Here is a 15,627-nt window from a genome sequence, read left to right as displayed (position 1 = left end):
AGACGGCCCTGTCTATGTGCTTTCTTGAGCAGGGGGACCTTGCGGGAGCTGCAGGATTTCAGTCCTTCACGGCATAGTGTGTTACAAATTGTTTTATTGGTGACTAAGGTCCCAGCTGCCTTGAGATCATTGACAAGATCCTCCCATGCGTTTTTCTGGATTTTTTTGTTGTTATTCTGTCTCTCACTGTTCAAATAAACCTACCATTCAAATTATAGACTGATCATTTCTTTGTAAGTGGGCAAACGTACAAAATCAGCAGGGGATCAAATACTTTTTTCCCTCATTGTATATTACATGGATTTATTAGACTTTTTCAAATGTAGATGTTCCAAAGGTCTACATCAGTGGCTTGTAGGCTACGCATGGAAGCCAGGAGATGCTAAATGTGTTTATGTTAATTAACGGTCAATTACCGTGAGACCGGCAGTTATTTGCTTGACAATCACCGGCTCACAAAATGTCATGACCGCCACCGCCACAGCCCTAGATACGACCACTGAAAATGACTAATCAGAACTATTTACACTTGACAAAAATTATTAATGAAGGTTTCCACAAAAAAAGTAGTTAGCAGTACTACCTTAATTTTTACAGTGAATGGTGCAACTTTGATGGTTACGTCCCAATAATATCTCCTTTCTCCTGAAGTGTGCACTCGTTCTCAACTCCCCACAAATGTAAAATCATTGGATTGGTGTAGGCATGGGCTACAGGGAGTTTCCATATACCAGTCATTGACTTTCAAATTAATGGAGGGAAACCAACAATTGCAACCTTCAGGAGAAAGGAAAGATTATTGGGACATACTGTAATTTCTGGCTGAAGACAAATCAACAGCAGGAACAGGAGTGAGCCTCAAAGGGTCATGGGGTCATGATGGGGTCAGGGAGTGGGCACTGGGTAGTCACTATTAATACAACCTCTTTCTTAGCCCCACACACATACGCACGCTCGCACACACACACTCGCCAACCCAGCAACAAATCAAATCAAATCAAATTTCCTTTGTCACATACATATGTGTTTAGCAGATGTTATAGCGGGTGTAGCGAAATGCTTGTTCTTCTAGCTCCGACAGTGCAGTAATATCTAACAAGTAATATCTAACAATTTCACAACATATACCCAATACACACAAAACTAGTAAGGAATGGAATTTAAGAACATATACATATATGGACAAGCAATGACAGAGCGGCATGGACTAAGATACAGTAGAACATTATAGAATAGATTGCAGAATATACATATGAAATGAGCCTCCTGTAGCTCAGTTGGTAGAGCATGGTGCTTGCAACGCCAGGGTTGTGGGTTCGATTCCCACGGGGGGCCAGTATGAAAAATGTATGCACTCACTAACTGTAAGTCGCTCTGGATAAGAGCTCACAGGGTGTCACTATCTACTGTACGCATCAAATCCCAGATTAGCCCTCCGATGGTGAGCGAGAGGGAGGATATCCTTATCCCAGGTCCCCAGATCATTAGCATAAATCAACTCTGCAATTAAAACCTTGTTTATCTTAATTACTGAACTAATGAGATGAGTCCCGCAGGACTAAGTCACACCATCTGATGACAAACGAGGAGATGAGAAGTAGGTGTCTTACACAAGCACACAGGCATACACATACCTGCACGCGTGTGGGTAGATACATGCATAGAGTCATACACACACACACACACACTCATGGGCACGCAAGCACACGAACATGTGGAAAAACACACACACCAAATTGCATGATCCTCCCACCTCCACGCCTCATCCTCCCACCTTAAACTCTGGGCACTGCATCATTATCCTTCACTATCCATTATCTATTAAAATGATAATGATTTGATCAACCCTACAGGCTCCATCTCCATAAGGGCTTAGTACAGCGCCATAACTCATGATTTCCCTCTGCCACAGGGACTAGACATACTATCTAATTAATGAATTCTTAATGCGCTGCTCGAATGCTCAAAGCACTTTTTCTTCAACTCCGCAACACAACAGAGCATTGCCTAGCTGTAACAGTGAGTGGTGAGTGGGTCTGGGGGGGTTATAGAAGCAGAGGCCACTGTGTTTGTTTTCATGGTGTGGCTTTGTAAGAAGTGGACTGGACTCGGATTCAGGATTTTTCTGTCCATCCTGTGTGTGTGTGTGTGTGTGTGAGTGTGTGTGTGTGTGTGTGTGTGTGCGCGCACGCCTGTATGTGTGCGTGTGTGTGTGTGTTTGTGTGTTTGGTCAGTGCCTTGTCTCTGTAATTGATAGTGTCAGAGTGACTGGTTAAGGTCATCCAGTGACTAAGCAAATTGTCAAGGGATGGGCATCTCTATCACTGAGAAGTGTGCCACCCTGTATGCCACCCTGACTCAACCAGTGTACACATTATTAACCAGCTGGCACTACCATGGGCAGCATTGGGCACCCATGTAATGTGCTGCCATCATGGCTGGCAACCCTCTTAGGGGGCACTCAGAGTTTAGCCAGGGCATACCAGGGCACAAGGGGTGGCTGCTGGGCAAGGCTGGCTATGTGGTTTGCATACAAGAAAGCCCAATTCTCTGCATTACTTTCTATTTATCCCACTCTTTATTTCTATTAATTTACTGTACAATATGCATCCTCTATTTTCTCATTGATTGAAACTAGTTGCAGTGTTTGTCCTGCTGTAACCTAGCTATACTGATCTGCAGCTACTTTTGTAATATACAGAGTATAGTTGATGAAACTGTCTTCTCTGCATTATACAGTCCTCTCTTTTCCCTTTGTTCTTTATGTCCATCTCCACACCTCTCTCTCCCTCTCTCTATTTCTCCGTCCATTGTGGTCTAAGAGGGTAAAGAACCGGACCCAGCCACCCAACCCCACACAACTCGGTTTGAGTCACACAACAACAAAACATAAAGTAGGTCTCCTAGCATATCAGCACAATACAGACTGGCTGGAAATTGTCCTTATCCTTTCCTTACGCCCTTTCATTTTCAGCTGCAGTACATGCTGTACAGTACGTGGAAGAGAGTTGAAGAAAGTTCTGTTTGAAGTGTCTGTACTTTATCGGATACAAAGACATGAAGCACATCACCGAGGACACCCGCAACACACACGCACGCACACGCACACACACACACACACACACACACACACCCTCACTGCCCAAAGCCTGTATGTTGGTTTACAGGACATTATGTCTGTCTAACTTTGGTGCAGCCCTGAAGGTATTGTAACACAACTTAGTCGTGGGTTGGTAAAATGTAATGTCTCTGACACACACCAAACCCACATGTGCACAGGCAGACAGGCACAGACTCACACACACACACAATCATGTAATGTATCTCTCTAGCAGAGGAGGCTGGTGAGAGGAGCTATAGGAGGACGGGCTCATTGTAATGGCTGGAATGGGCTCCATATGTTTGATGTGTTTGATACCATTCCATTTATTCCATTCCAGCCATTATAATGAGTCCATCCTCCTATAGCTCCTCCCACCAGCCTCCTCTGCTCTCTATCACTCCCCATTTCCTGTGAAAAGTGTCGTAACACAATAACTCAAAACACATTTGTTAGTGGAAGAAACCAGACAAATTGATTTGTTGTCTACTTTAGACTGTTAATAAGCTTTCTGAACTGACACTGGTCCTTTCCTATCATAGGTAAACAGTCAAAAAATAAATGCTCATTTGCAGTGTCCTATTACAACCCAGGCAGGGGTGGTATAGCAGCCAAACTCCCTGATGTATGATCTTGATTGATTACTGTCATATTTATATTTAGACTTATTTATAATTATATATTTAATATTCTGCACAGTTACACTGAACAGAGATTGATAGTTTATGGACATACCTATTATATTATTCTGTTGTATTATTATATGAAAACATTGATTGTTATGTGTTTGGATCAGCGTTGTGTTGTTCTGTAAGATTATCATCATAAATAGGGTGTTAGGTCACGTGACAAAATCTGTACGCTGAGTTAGAATTCTACTTTGACTCTGGTGCTCACTTTATAAATCATGATATTTTGATAAACTGTGAATTAAATTGAAACATTTTAGCAGAAAGCTACAAAAATGTTGCCTGGGTAAGAAGGTAAGCAAGCGTTCATCTACACTCAGTGTTTGACCATACACATTTGACGAAATGCAACAAAAAAAAATGTATACCACTACACATTTTGCTATGCTGCTATCAAGATTTCATGTTGAATTGTTGAAGCGATCGTAGATTTACCGCAAGTAGGTGGCTAATAAGCTGTTTATCTAGCTAGCCACCGTTAGCTAACTGAGGGTGGTGAGTTATGCTTGGCTACGGCAGATATGTTCTCTCTTACCGCGCTCTCTGTCTCCCTCTCTCGCTTTAATGTTTTGGTGAAACTAAAATAAACATTGAATACATTTAAACCTCATGTTCATAGGAACAATTTGATATGCAGCAACCGAGACTGCATTTAGAATTATGTATCTTCTACCCATCTTCTGACCAATTTGTCTGTATAATGTAAATATACACAACACACACACACACATCTACCATCATTCACTTCTCATCATTCACTTCCTGAAGTTTACTCGAAATACGAATTTATCCCTTCACTTCGTTTTGTTATAACATCTTTGATCTGACAGACGTTTACATGACACCCAGAATGCATTGTATGACGTCAACAAACATGGCTCCACACATAGCTGGCAATTAGCTTAGCATTACCTCATCATAATCATTACATCCTTCAAAAAAGTATTTTACACACATCATATGTGTCCATTGCAATCTATACAATAATTGGAAGGCATGATTTGTCACCAGTACTTGAAAACTGTAAATACATAAATTATTACCTCACAAACCATTTTCTGATAATGATGTATTGATACAAATGGCGGGTGCCGGCAGTCAATTACGTAACCTCTGACACTCACTAGGAGCCACTCAGTGTTGTTGTTTATTTATGTACTGTAGCTAGTGGGCTAAGCTATAGCATTAGTAATGTCTTTCAAAAGGAGACACTTTACAAATGCGTAAATTCTGACAATGAGTCTGAGTATGAAAGTGAGGAATCAGATTCTGACAGTGACAGCGAGGAGCTTCCCCCCAACCTTGTGGCCATTGAGAACCCTGAATCAGAGGCCCCCCTGCCCACCGATGATGTACCAGGTCCCTCTGAAGATGCTGGTGGTGATGGAAGCAGGCCAACAGTGGGTGAAGTACAGGAGGTCTGCGGTAGCTGGAAGGCCGCTAGTCATTTCAATCCTCCTGCAAAGCCCCTTGCCATCTCCCTCTGAGGCAGTGTGCTTCAATATGTTTCTGACAGAGGAGCTAGTGGGAGACATAGTGGAGGAAACCCATCACTATGCCTTGGAGCTACAGGAGAAGAGAGAGCCAGAGCGACGTGTGCGACGTGAAGACAGGATTTGTCCAGGACATTATAGTCAACACAGCGTTGACCATTGACCTCCAACATTATGCGCAAGCACTTTTGAGCACATCTGCAGCAATTACTGATTGACTGACTGACTGACTTGACAGGTGACCTGCCATGATGCTATGCCTTTAGCAGTGAAGGCTCCTCAGAGGAGGAAGGGGAAGATCATCCTCCTCAGTGAATTTCATAAAAATCAAAATAGTGATACATTTGAATAGGTTAATATTTTTAGATAAAACTATACTAAATATATTCACATGTAACCAAATAATTGATGAAAACACACTGTTTTGCAATGAAGGTCTACAGCAGCCTCAACAGCACTCTGAAGGGTAACACCATGGTGTAGCCAGAGGACAGCTAGTTTCTGTAATTCTCTGGGTATATTGACTTCAATACAAAACCTAGGACGTTCATGGTTTTCATCCCCTTCCATAGACTTACACAGTAATTACTGTATGACAACTTCTGGAGGACATCCTCCAACCTATCAGAGCTCTTGCAGCATGCACTGGCATGTTGTCCACCCACTCAAAGTATCAGATAATGAATTTACACTGAACAAAAATATAAACGCAACATGTAAAGTGTTGGTCCCATGTTTCATGAGCTGAAATATAAGATCCCAGAGATTTTCCACACGCACAAAAAGCTTTTTTCTCTCAAATGTTGTGCACAAATGTCACGTATGTTGAATACAGGATTGGACCAAGGTACAGCGTGGAATGCATACATGTTTATTAATGAAGTTAACACACTACAAAACAAAAACAATGTAACGTGAAGCTCACAATGGCTACACACAAACAAGCCAAACAAGTGTCAAGATCCCACAACATAGGTAGGCAAAATGGCTACCTAAGTATGATCCCCAATCAGAGACAACGATCGACAGCTGCCTCTGATTGGGAACCACACCCGGCCAACATAGAAATATATAATCTAGATCTACACATAGATACCTAGATATTCACATGGTAACCTCTAGCATTCACACCCTGACCAACCTAACTAAAGAATAACAGGCTTTCAAGGTCAGGGCGTGACAACAAATGTGTTTACATCCCTGTTAGTGGGCATTTCTCCTTTGCCAAGATCATCCATCCACCTGACAGGTGTGGCATATCAAGAAGCTAATTAAACAGCATGATCATTACACAGGTGCACCTTGTGCGGGGGACAATAAAAGGCCACTCTAAAATGTGCAGATTTGTCACACAACACAATGCCACAGATGTTTCAAGTTTTGAGGGAGCGAGCAATTGGCATGCTGACGCAGCAAGTCCACCAGAGCTGTTGCCAGAGCTAATGTTAACTTATCTACCCTAACCTGCCGCCAACGTCATTTTAGAGAATTTGGCAGTACGTCCAACTGGCCTCACAACCGCAGACAACGTGTAACCACACCAGCCCAGGACCTCCAAATCCGGCTTCTTAACCTGCGGGATTCTGGGTTTGCACAACCGAAGAATTTCTGCACAAACTGTCAGAAACCGTCTCAGAGAAGCTCATCTGCATGCTCCTCGTCCTTACCAGGGTCTACCTTTTTCGTTAAGGTACACTACCAGTCAAAAGTTTCTCATTCAAGGGTTTTTCTTTATTTTTACTATTTCTTACATTGTAGAATAATAGTGAAGACATCAAAACTATGAAATAACACATATGGAATCATGTAGTAACCAAAAAAGTGTTAAACAAATCAAAATATATTTTACATTTCAGATTCTTCAAATAGCCACCATTTGCCTTGATGACAGCTTTGCACTCTCTTGGCATTCTCTCAACCAGTTTCATGAGGTAGTCACCTGGAATCCATTTCAATTAACAGGTGTGCCTTCTTAAAAACTTAATTTGTGGAATTTACAGTGCCTTGCAAAAGTATTCATCCCCTTGGCGTTTTTCCTATTTTGTTGCATTACAACATGTAATTTAAATTGATTTGTATTTGGATTTCATGTAATGGACATAAACAAAATAGTCCAAATTGGTGAAGTGAAATGAAAAAAAAAATAACTTACTTTAAAAAAGTCTAAAAGATAAATATTGGAAAAGTGGTGCGTGCATATGTATTCACCCCCTTTGCTATGAAGCCCCTACATAACATATGGTGCAGCCAATTACCTTCAGACGTCACATAATTAGTTAAATAAATCTAAGTGTCACATGATCTCAGTCTATATACACCTGTTCTGAAAGGCCCCAGAGTCTGCAATGTTGTGGAGAAGGACAGATCGGGGTTGGGTTATAAAAAACATATCAGAAACTTTGAACATCCCACATCCCATTAGACCGGTGGAGCACCATTAAATCCATTATTAAGAAATTGAAAAAATGTGGCACCACAACAAACCTGCCAAGAGAGGGCTGCCCAACAAAACTCATGGACCAGGCAAGGAGGGCATTAATCAGAGAGGCAACAAAGAGACCAAAGATCACCCTGAAGAAGCTGCAAAGCTCCACAGCGGAGATTGGAGTATCTGTCCATAGGACCACTTTAAGCTGTACACTCCACAGAGCTGGGCTTTACGGAAGAGTGGCCAGTAAAAAGCCATTGCTTAAAGAAAAAAATAAGCAAACACATTTGGTGTTCACCAAAAGGCATGTGGGAGACTCCCCAAACATATGGAAGAAGGTACTCTGGTCAGATGAGACAAAACTTGAGCTTTTTGGCCATCAAGGAAAACACTATGTCTGGCGCAAACCCAACACCTCTCATCACCCCGAGAACACCATCCCCACAGTGAAGCATGGTGGTGGCAGCATCATGCTGTGGGGATGTTTTTCATCGGCAGGGACTGGGACACTGGTCAGAATTGAAGGAATGATGGATGGCGCTAAATACAGGGAAATTCTTGAGGGAAACCTGTTTCAGTCTTCCAGAGATGTGAGGCTGGGACGGAGGTTCACCTTCCAGCAGGACAATGACCCTAAGCATACTGCTAAAGCAACACTCGAGTGGTTTAAGGGGAAACATTTAAATGTCTTGGAATGGCCTAGTCAAAGCCCAGACCTCAATCCAATTGAGAATCTGTGGTATGACTTAAACACTGCTGTACACCAGCGGAACCCATCCAACTTGAAGGAGCTGGAGCAGTTTTGCCTTGAAGAATGGGCAAAAATCCCAGTGGCTAGATGTGCCAAGCTTATAGAGACATACCCCAAGAGACTTGCAGCTGTAATTGCTGCAAAAGGCGGCTCTATAAAGTATTGACTTTGGGTGGGGGGGGGGGAATAGTTATGCACGCTCAAGATTTCTGTTTTTTTGTCTAATTTCTTGTTTGTTTCCCAATAAAAAATATTTTGCATATTCAAAGTGGTAGGCATGTTGTGTAAATCAAATGATACAAACCCCCCAAATTTTTATTTTAATTCCAGGTTGTAAAGCAACAAAACAGGAAAAATGCCAAGGGGGGTGAATACTTTCGCAAGCAACTTTCTTTCCTTCTTAATGCCTTTGAGCCAATCAGTTGTGTTGTGATAAGGTAGGGGGGGGGGGGGGTATACAGAAGATAGCCCTATTTGGTAAAAGACCAAGTCCATATTATAGCAAGAACAGCTCAAATAAGCAAAGAGAAACAACAGTCCATCATTACTTTAAGACATGAAGATCAGTCAATACGGAAAACTTTGAAAGTTTCTTCAAGTGCAGTCGCAAAAGCCATCAAGCGCTATGGCTCGCATGAGGACCGCCAAGGGAATGGAAGACCCAGAATTACCTCTGCAGCAGAGGATAAGTTCATTAGAGTTACCAGCCCCAGAAAATGCATCCCAAATAAATGCTTCACCGATTTCAAGTCACAGACACATCTCAACATCAACTGTTCAGAGGGGACTGTGTGAATCAGGCCTTCATGGTTGAATTGTTGCAAAGAAAGCACTACTAAAGGACACCAATAATAAGAAGATACTTGCTTGGGCCAAGAAACATCAGCAATGGACATTGGACCGGTGGTCCTTTAGTCTGGAGTCCAAATTGGAGATTTTGGGTTCCAACCGCCGTGTGTTTGTGAGACGCGTTGTGGGAGAACGGATGATCTCCGCATGTGCAGTTCCCACCGTAAAGCATGGAGGAGGAGGTGTTATGGTGTGGGGGTGCTTTGCTGGTGACACTGTCTGTAATTTATTTAGAATTCAAGGCACACTTAACCAGCATGGCTACCACAGCATTCTGCAGCGATACGCCATCCCATCTGGTTTGGGCTTAGTGGGACTATCATTTGTTTTTCAACAGGACAATGACCCAACACACCTCCAGGCTGTGTAAGGGCTATTTTACCAAGAAGGAGAGTGATGGAGTGCTACATCAGATGACCTGGCCTCCCCAATTCCCTGACCTCAACCCAATTGAGATGGTTTCAGTCGGATGGCAGAGTGAAGGAAAAGCAGCCAACAAGTGCTTCAAGACTGTTGGAAAAAGCATTCCAGTTGAAGCTGGCTGAGAAAATGCCAAGAGTGTGCAAAGTTGTCATCAAGGCAAAGGGTGGCTATTTGAAGAATCTCAAATATAAAATATATCTTGATTTGTTTAACACTTTTTTGGTTACTATATGATTCCATATGTGTTATTTTATAGTTTTAATGTCTTCACTATTATTATACATGTAGAAAATAGTAAAAATAAAGAAAAACTTTTGAATGAGTAGGTGTCTCCAAACTTTTGACTGGTACTGTATCTGTGATCAACAGATGCATATCTGTATTTCCAGGCATGTGAAATGCGTATATTAGGGCCTAATGAATGTATTGCAATTGACTGATTTCCTTTTATGAACTGTAAATCAATAAAATCCTGAAATTGTTGTACGTTGTGCTCATATTTTTGTTCAGTATATATGCACTGAGTGTACAAAACATTAGGAACACCTTCCTAATATTAAATTGCACCCCCCTTTTGCCCTCAGAACAGCCTCAATTTGTTGGTGCATGGACTCTACAAGGTGTCAAAATCATTCCACAGGGATGCTGGCCCATGTTGACTCCAATGCTTCCCACAGTTGTGTCAAGTTGGCTGGTGGACCATTCTTGATACACACAGGAAACTGTTGAGCGTGAAAAACCCAGCAGCGTTCCAGTTCTTGACACACTCAAACCAGTGTGCCTGGCACCTACTGCCATACCCTACTCATAGGCACTTAACATTTTTTGTCTTGCCCATTCAATGGCACACGTACACAATCCATGTCTCAATTGTCTCAAGGCTTAAAAATCCTTTTTAACCTGTCTCCTCCCCTTCATCTACACTGATTGAAGTGGATTTAACTGGTGACATCAATAAGGGATCATAGCTTTCACCTGGATTCACCTGGTCAGCGGAAGGATTTCATTTAACATGCTCATATTATTGTATAACCCCTGAAAATGTCCTGTTGATAGGACATTCCTATCTTGAGATATTTGAGATTATGTTTGTTAATCTGAGTCTACCTGTGTCATTGTGGTGCCATTTTTGGAAAAGGCTTTGCCTTTAACCCGTGCATTATCTCCCGCGACACTTTGACCCAGAATTCGGACACAAAAATGGTAATATTGCAGCAATGGTAAGGCCTACAGACATGAAACAAAGTGCACTGTGCTTCTGAGAGTACTGTAAATTGTATGATTTGGTATGATCAGTTCAACTCTAAAAGCAATGTTTATATTACAACCCTAACACCCAATAATAAGCAGTGATTGAGTGTGTGTGATGGGGATTGATTAACTGATTGATTGTGTGACAGACCTGAGATGATGGTGTAGCCGATGCCTCTCGGTCTCCCCAGATCCTGGTCAATGGCTTTTATCTTGCGCACCTCATAGCCCTGTGGACACACACACAGGAAAAAAATGGTTTAGAGCACTTATTATTTTGTAGACACTATAGTAAGCACACCATCTCGTCCCATTAGACTCTGCCACACCAAGACAATCATTACACATACACACAAACACGGACACGGACACACACACGTTAGCCTTGCATTAGGCTTATTTCTCTCCTATTGTTTCAGAACTCTCCAGCTGAGCGGATGAGGTTGCACCTTGTGAACATGCAGAGAATGAGAAAGAGAGAGTGGTGAAGAAAAATAAGCTATTTGAGAAGTATTTATCCACAGTGTTCTCGGTCTCCGCCCCTCAATCAGACACGGTGGCGGTGCTTAAAAACATTTCTCTCTCCATTCTCGCTCTCTCTTTCTCCCTTTCCTTCTCTCTCCCATTCTCTCTCTTGCTACCTCTGCTGAGCCGACCAGAAAACACCCCTGCCCTCTTCTCTCTCCATCCCTCTCTCCCTCCTTTCCTATCTGCCTCCCATTGATCCAGCAAATTGTGTCTGAGGCGTGTTTATGCTCCAATTCTGCCAAAGCATCTTCTGTCATTGACCAATTACAGCAGAATCAATTAAAGGTATTTTAGATTGGAGCGATCACTACCAGAGACAGAGAGAGGGAGAAGAGAGCGAGGGAAGAGAGGGAGATGGGAGAGGGGAGAGGGGGAGAGGGTGGGTAGAGACAGGAAGAGGGGGAGAGGGTGGGTAGAGACAGGGAGAGAGAGAGAGAGAGAGAGAGAGAAAGTGAGCGAGAGCTGAAGTAATATGAGCAATATTCTCTTGCTGTCCACACAAGTGGAATATGTTCAATCAACTGGCATTTAAACCCCCTACCCTTCACCCTCCTCCCACTCTCTCCATTCCTCCCTCCCTCTCAGCACTCCTCTCTGTCTCTTTATCCCTTATCCTTGTACAATGCTACCTTACACCCCCCACCCCCACTCCCAAAAAATCCTCCCCTCTTTCCTTTCAGCTCAACAGTTTGACAGCCAAATTGTCTTTGTCCCAGAAAGGGTTTAAATGGCATCTCTGACAACGCAAATCCATAACAACAGCCAAAAAATCTGTCCCTATGCTGTTCTTTGACAAAGCCTTTTTACTCTCAACCCGCCATCAAAGTTTTGTATGGATAGCAGGTTGGTTTGCGAAAAGAGAGATACAGAAAGGGATGAAGGGAGAGGGAGAGAGAGGGACAGGGAGGGATGGAGGGAGCGAGAGACAGAGGGAGAGAGAAAGAAAGAGAGAGAAAAGAAGAGAGGGAGAAAGACAGAAAGAGAGGGAGGGATGGCGTTTGAGAAATGACCTACGACAGGGCTACGTGTTTGATATCTGTTTATGTGTAAATGTCAGCAGCCTTGAGGGCAGTTGACACCCACTCAGTCAGTCTAGCCCGGCAGCTTATCACAGGCAAACACTAGCAAACTGAAATAACAGATGCCTGTTAGAATATGATGTGAGGGCAGGAGTGTGTGTGTGTGAGCATAGCGCATTTACAGCATGGATGTATGTCGGTATTTCAGCGGATCTGTAGTTAAGTGCTCTTGTAATTCAGTGCATCACATCACTATCAGGCCACACGGGGGCTAGTGTGGGTGGGTCAGTGGCTGTGTGTGTACAGTCAGGTCCAACATTATTGCCACCTTTGATTAAGATGAGCAAAACAGACTATAAAATAAATTATACAAATACTGAGCTATATTTTTTTCAGGCAGAGGCAACCAAGTTTTTGGCAAAAATGTCCTGATACTGGGTACATTTCATGATGCCGGGCCCTAGAACCAGTGGAAGCAAAATAGCCCCATAAAATCAAAGTTCCACCACCATATTTTACAGTAGGTATGGGGTTATTTTCTGCTTATGCATCCTTATTTCGACTTCAAACCCAACACTGGTGTGTACGGCCAAAGAGTTTGCTAAATGGCATTGGCACTTGGATTGGAACTGGTGCTATGGTCAGATAACATGAAAATAGATCTCTTTGGATATGCACACCAGTGGTGGGTTTGGCGTTGAAATAAGAATGCAGAAAATAACCCCATACCTACTGTAAAATATGGTGGTGGATAGGGCTGTGGCGGTCACAAAATTTCGTCAGCCGGTGATTGTCAAGCAAATAACTGTCGGTCTCACGGTAAAATACCGTTAATTAACATAAACACATTTAGCATCTCCTGGCTTCCACACAGCCTACAAGCCACTAATGCAGACCTTTGGAACATCTACATTTTCAAGTATAATAAAACCATGTAATATAGCCTACACCTTCACAATAAATCCATTATTTATTTTAGACAGGTCTAAAGAAGCATTATATGAAGAAAATGTTGGCTATTTCAGAAGATCAGAGTTGTATACTCTGAGTTGTCCTTATGTTAAGTCCTGATCTGGTTATGCAAAATGGCTGTGGGCTACACTAGTTCATTTAGCAGACAATATTTGCTTATAATTCCGTGGAATTATTTTATAGTATGAAAAATACAGTTGAACAAAGCTGAATAAAATATTTTTCTCCAAACAATTTGAGAGAGTGCGCACATGTGGCTATTCTGTGTTGAGCGGTTAACAAATAAATAAGTATTCCTATATGCTTCATTTCTTGTTATTCATGTTAATATGTTTTGATTTTTAATGCATGATGCGATTCTAATGATGATCTGAAAAAAGTCGCTTGAAAGGCATAAGCTCTGCTTAGGTTTTTGCGCAGGCTGTACACACTTCATTAGTCTCTCATTCACAATTTGACAAGCACTTGATAATGCCTCAAATTCCACGGTGGCATCGTCTTTGTGGCTGTAATGCACCCATGCGTTTTGTGGCCAGTGGCCGTTGTGCACTTCTCCCATCACATGATCAGGGCTTTCTCACAGGCTACAAGTGAAGACAGACACATTGGGGACGCAACTGCACGTGTCTTTATCCAATTCCGAGGTGCATATTGAAGATATTGGAAGAACAGTCCACATTTACTTTTCGTCAGCCAACAAGATGAGTAGGCCTAACAAACAGCAAAAGCACTAGCCTATGTCAATCTACTATCTCCCATAGTACAAAAGTCGACCTATTCTATTCTGTGCGAGAAATCAATATTCCAAACATAGTCTGGGACAGTTGTGGGATGCAATAGATCCCAAATTAATACAACCACTAGCATCAAAAAAACTTTTTTACGCAATGTGGCTGATGCAACAGATCAGAACATTTGGCTTAAAATGTTGATAACTATTAGGCTATTTCTTCAAATTATAAGCACATAAATGTGCACATGGCAATAGGCTATAAGCCATTAGCGGGAAAACACCATTACCAAAAGTGACTGTAAATGTGATTATGCATGTAATGCTTTTATTATAAAGGTGCATTGTTATGGTGAAAATTATCTTATCTAAACTTGAAACTCACGCGCTGCTTATGTATGCCAGTTAGGCTCTAAACCCCTTGTAAAGCAGATTAATGTGCTTAATTTTAAGAAGTTATTTGCCCACTTTAGTTGTGATACAAACCTTACCAAAACATATAGGCCTATGGGCTAGGCTACATGAGGTGTGCAACTATGATTCGTGACAAGTGATCATATACAGTGGGGAGAACAAGTATTTGATACACTGCCGATTTTGCAGGTTTTCCTACTTACAAAGCATGTAGAGGTCTGTAATTTTTATCATAGGTACACTTCAACTGTGAGAGACGGAATCTAGAAAATCCAGAAAATCACATTGTATGATTTTTAAGTAATTAATTTGCATTTTATTGCATGACATAAGTATTTGATACATCAGAAAAGCAGAACTTAATATTTGGTACAGAAACCTTTGTTTGCAATTACAGAGATCATACGTTTCCTGTAGGTCTTGACCAGGTTTGCACACACTGCAGCAGGGATTTTGGCCCACTCCTCCATACCTTCTCCAGATCCTTCAGGTTTCGGGGCTGTCGCTGGGCAATACGGACTTTCAGCTCCCTCCAAAGATTTTCTATTGGGTTCAGGTCTGGAGACTGGCTAAGCCACTCCAGGACCTTGAGATGCTTCTTACGGAGCCACTCCTTAGTTGCCCTGGCTGTGTGTTTCGGGTCGTTGTCATGCTGGAAGACCCAGCCACGACCCATCTTCAATGCTCTTACTGAGGGAAGGAGGTTGTTGGCCAAGATCTCGCGATACATGGCCCCTTCCATCCTCCCCTCAATACGGTGCAGTCGTCCTGTCCCCTTTGCAGAAAAGCATCCCAAAAGAATGATTTTTCCACCTCCATGCTTCACGGTTGGGATGGTGTTCTTGGGGTTGTACTCATCCTTCTTCTTCCTCCAAACACGGCGAGTGGAGTTTAGACCAAAAAGCTCTATTTTTGTCTCATCAGACCACATGACCTTCTCCCATTCCTCCTCTGGATCATCCAGATGGTCATTGGCAAAC

At 42.3% G+C, this 15,627-nt stretch overlaps 1 protein-coding gene across 1 annotated transcript in view; it reads right to left on the bottom strand.

Annotated features, from left to right (window-relative positions):
* The window catches only part of LOC311114077 (cadherin-23-like), a gene marked incomplete at both ends in the record, with an annotated part of 213,759 nt that overhangs the window by 181,258 nt on the left and 16,874 nt on the right, over positions 1–15,627 (bottom strand). The window contains one exon of the mRNA XM_084189355.1: positions 11,136–11,214. Coding sequence (XP_084045481.1) covers positions 11,136–11,214 — 79 coding nt within the window. The remainder of the gene's footprint in view (positions 1–11,135; positions 11,215–15,627) is intronic.

This window comes from Coregonus lavaretus (assembly GCF_964263955.1).
Source record: "Coregonus lavaretus genome assembly, contig: HAP1_SCAFFOLD_660, whole genome shotgun sequence".
In the NCBI taxonomy this organism is placed as follows: Eukaryota; Metazoa; Chordata; class Actinopteri; order Salmoniformes; family Salmonidae; genus Coregonus; species Coregonus lavaretus.
This window is presented reverse-complemented; position numbering and strand designations above follow the sequence as displayed.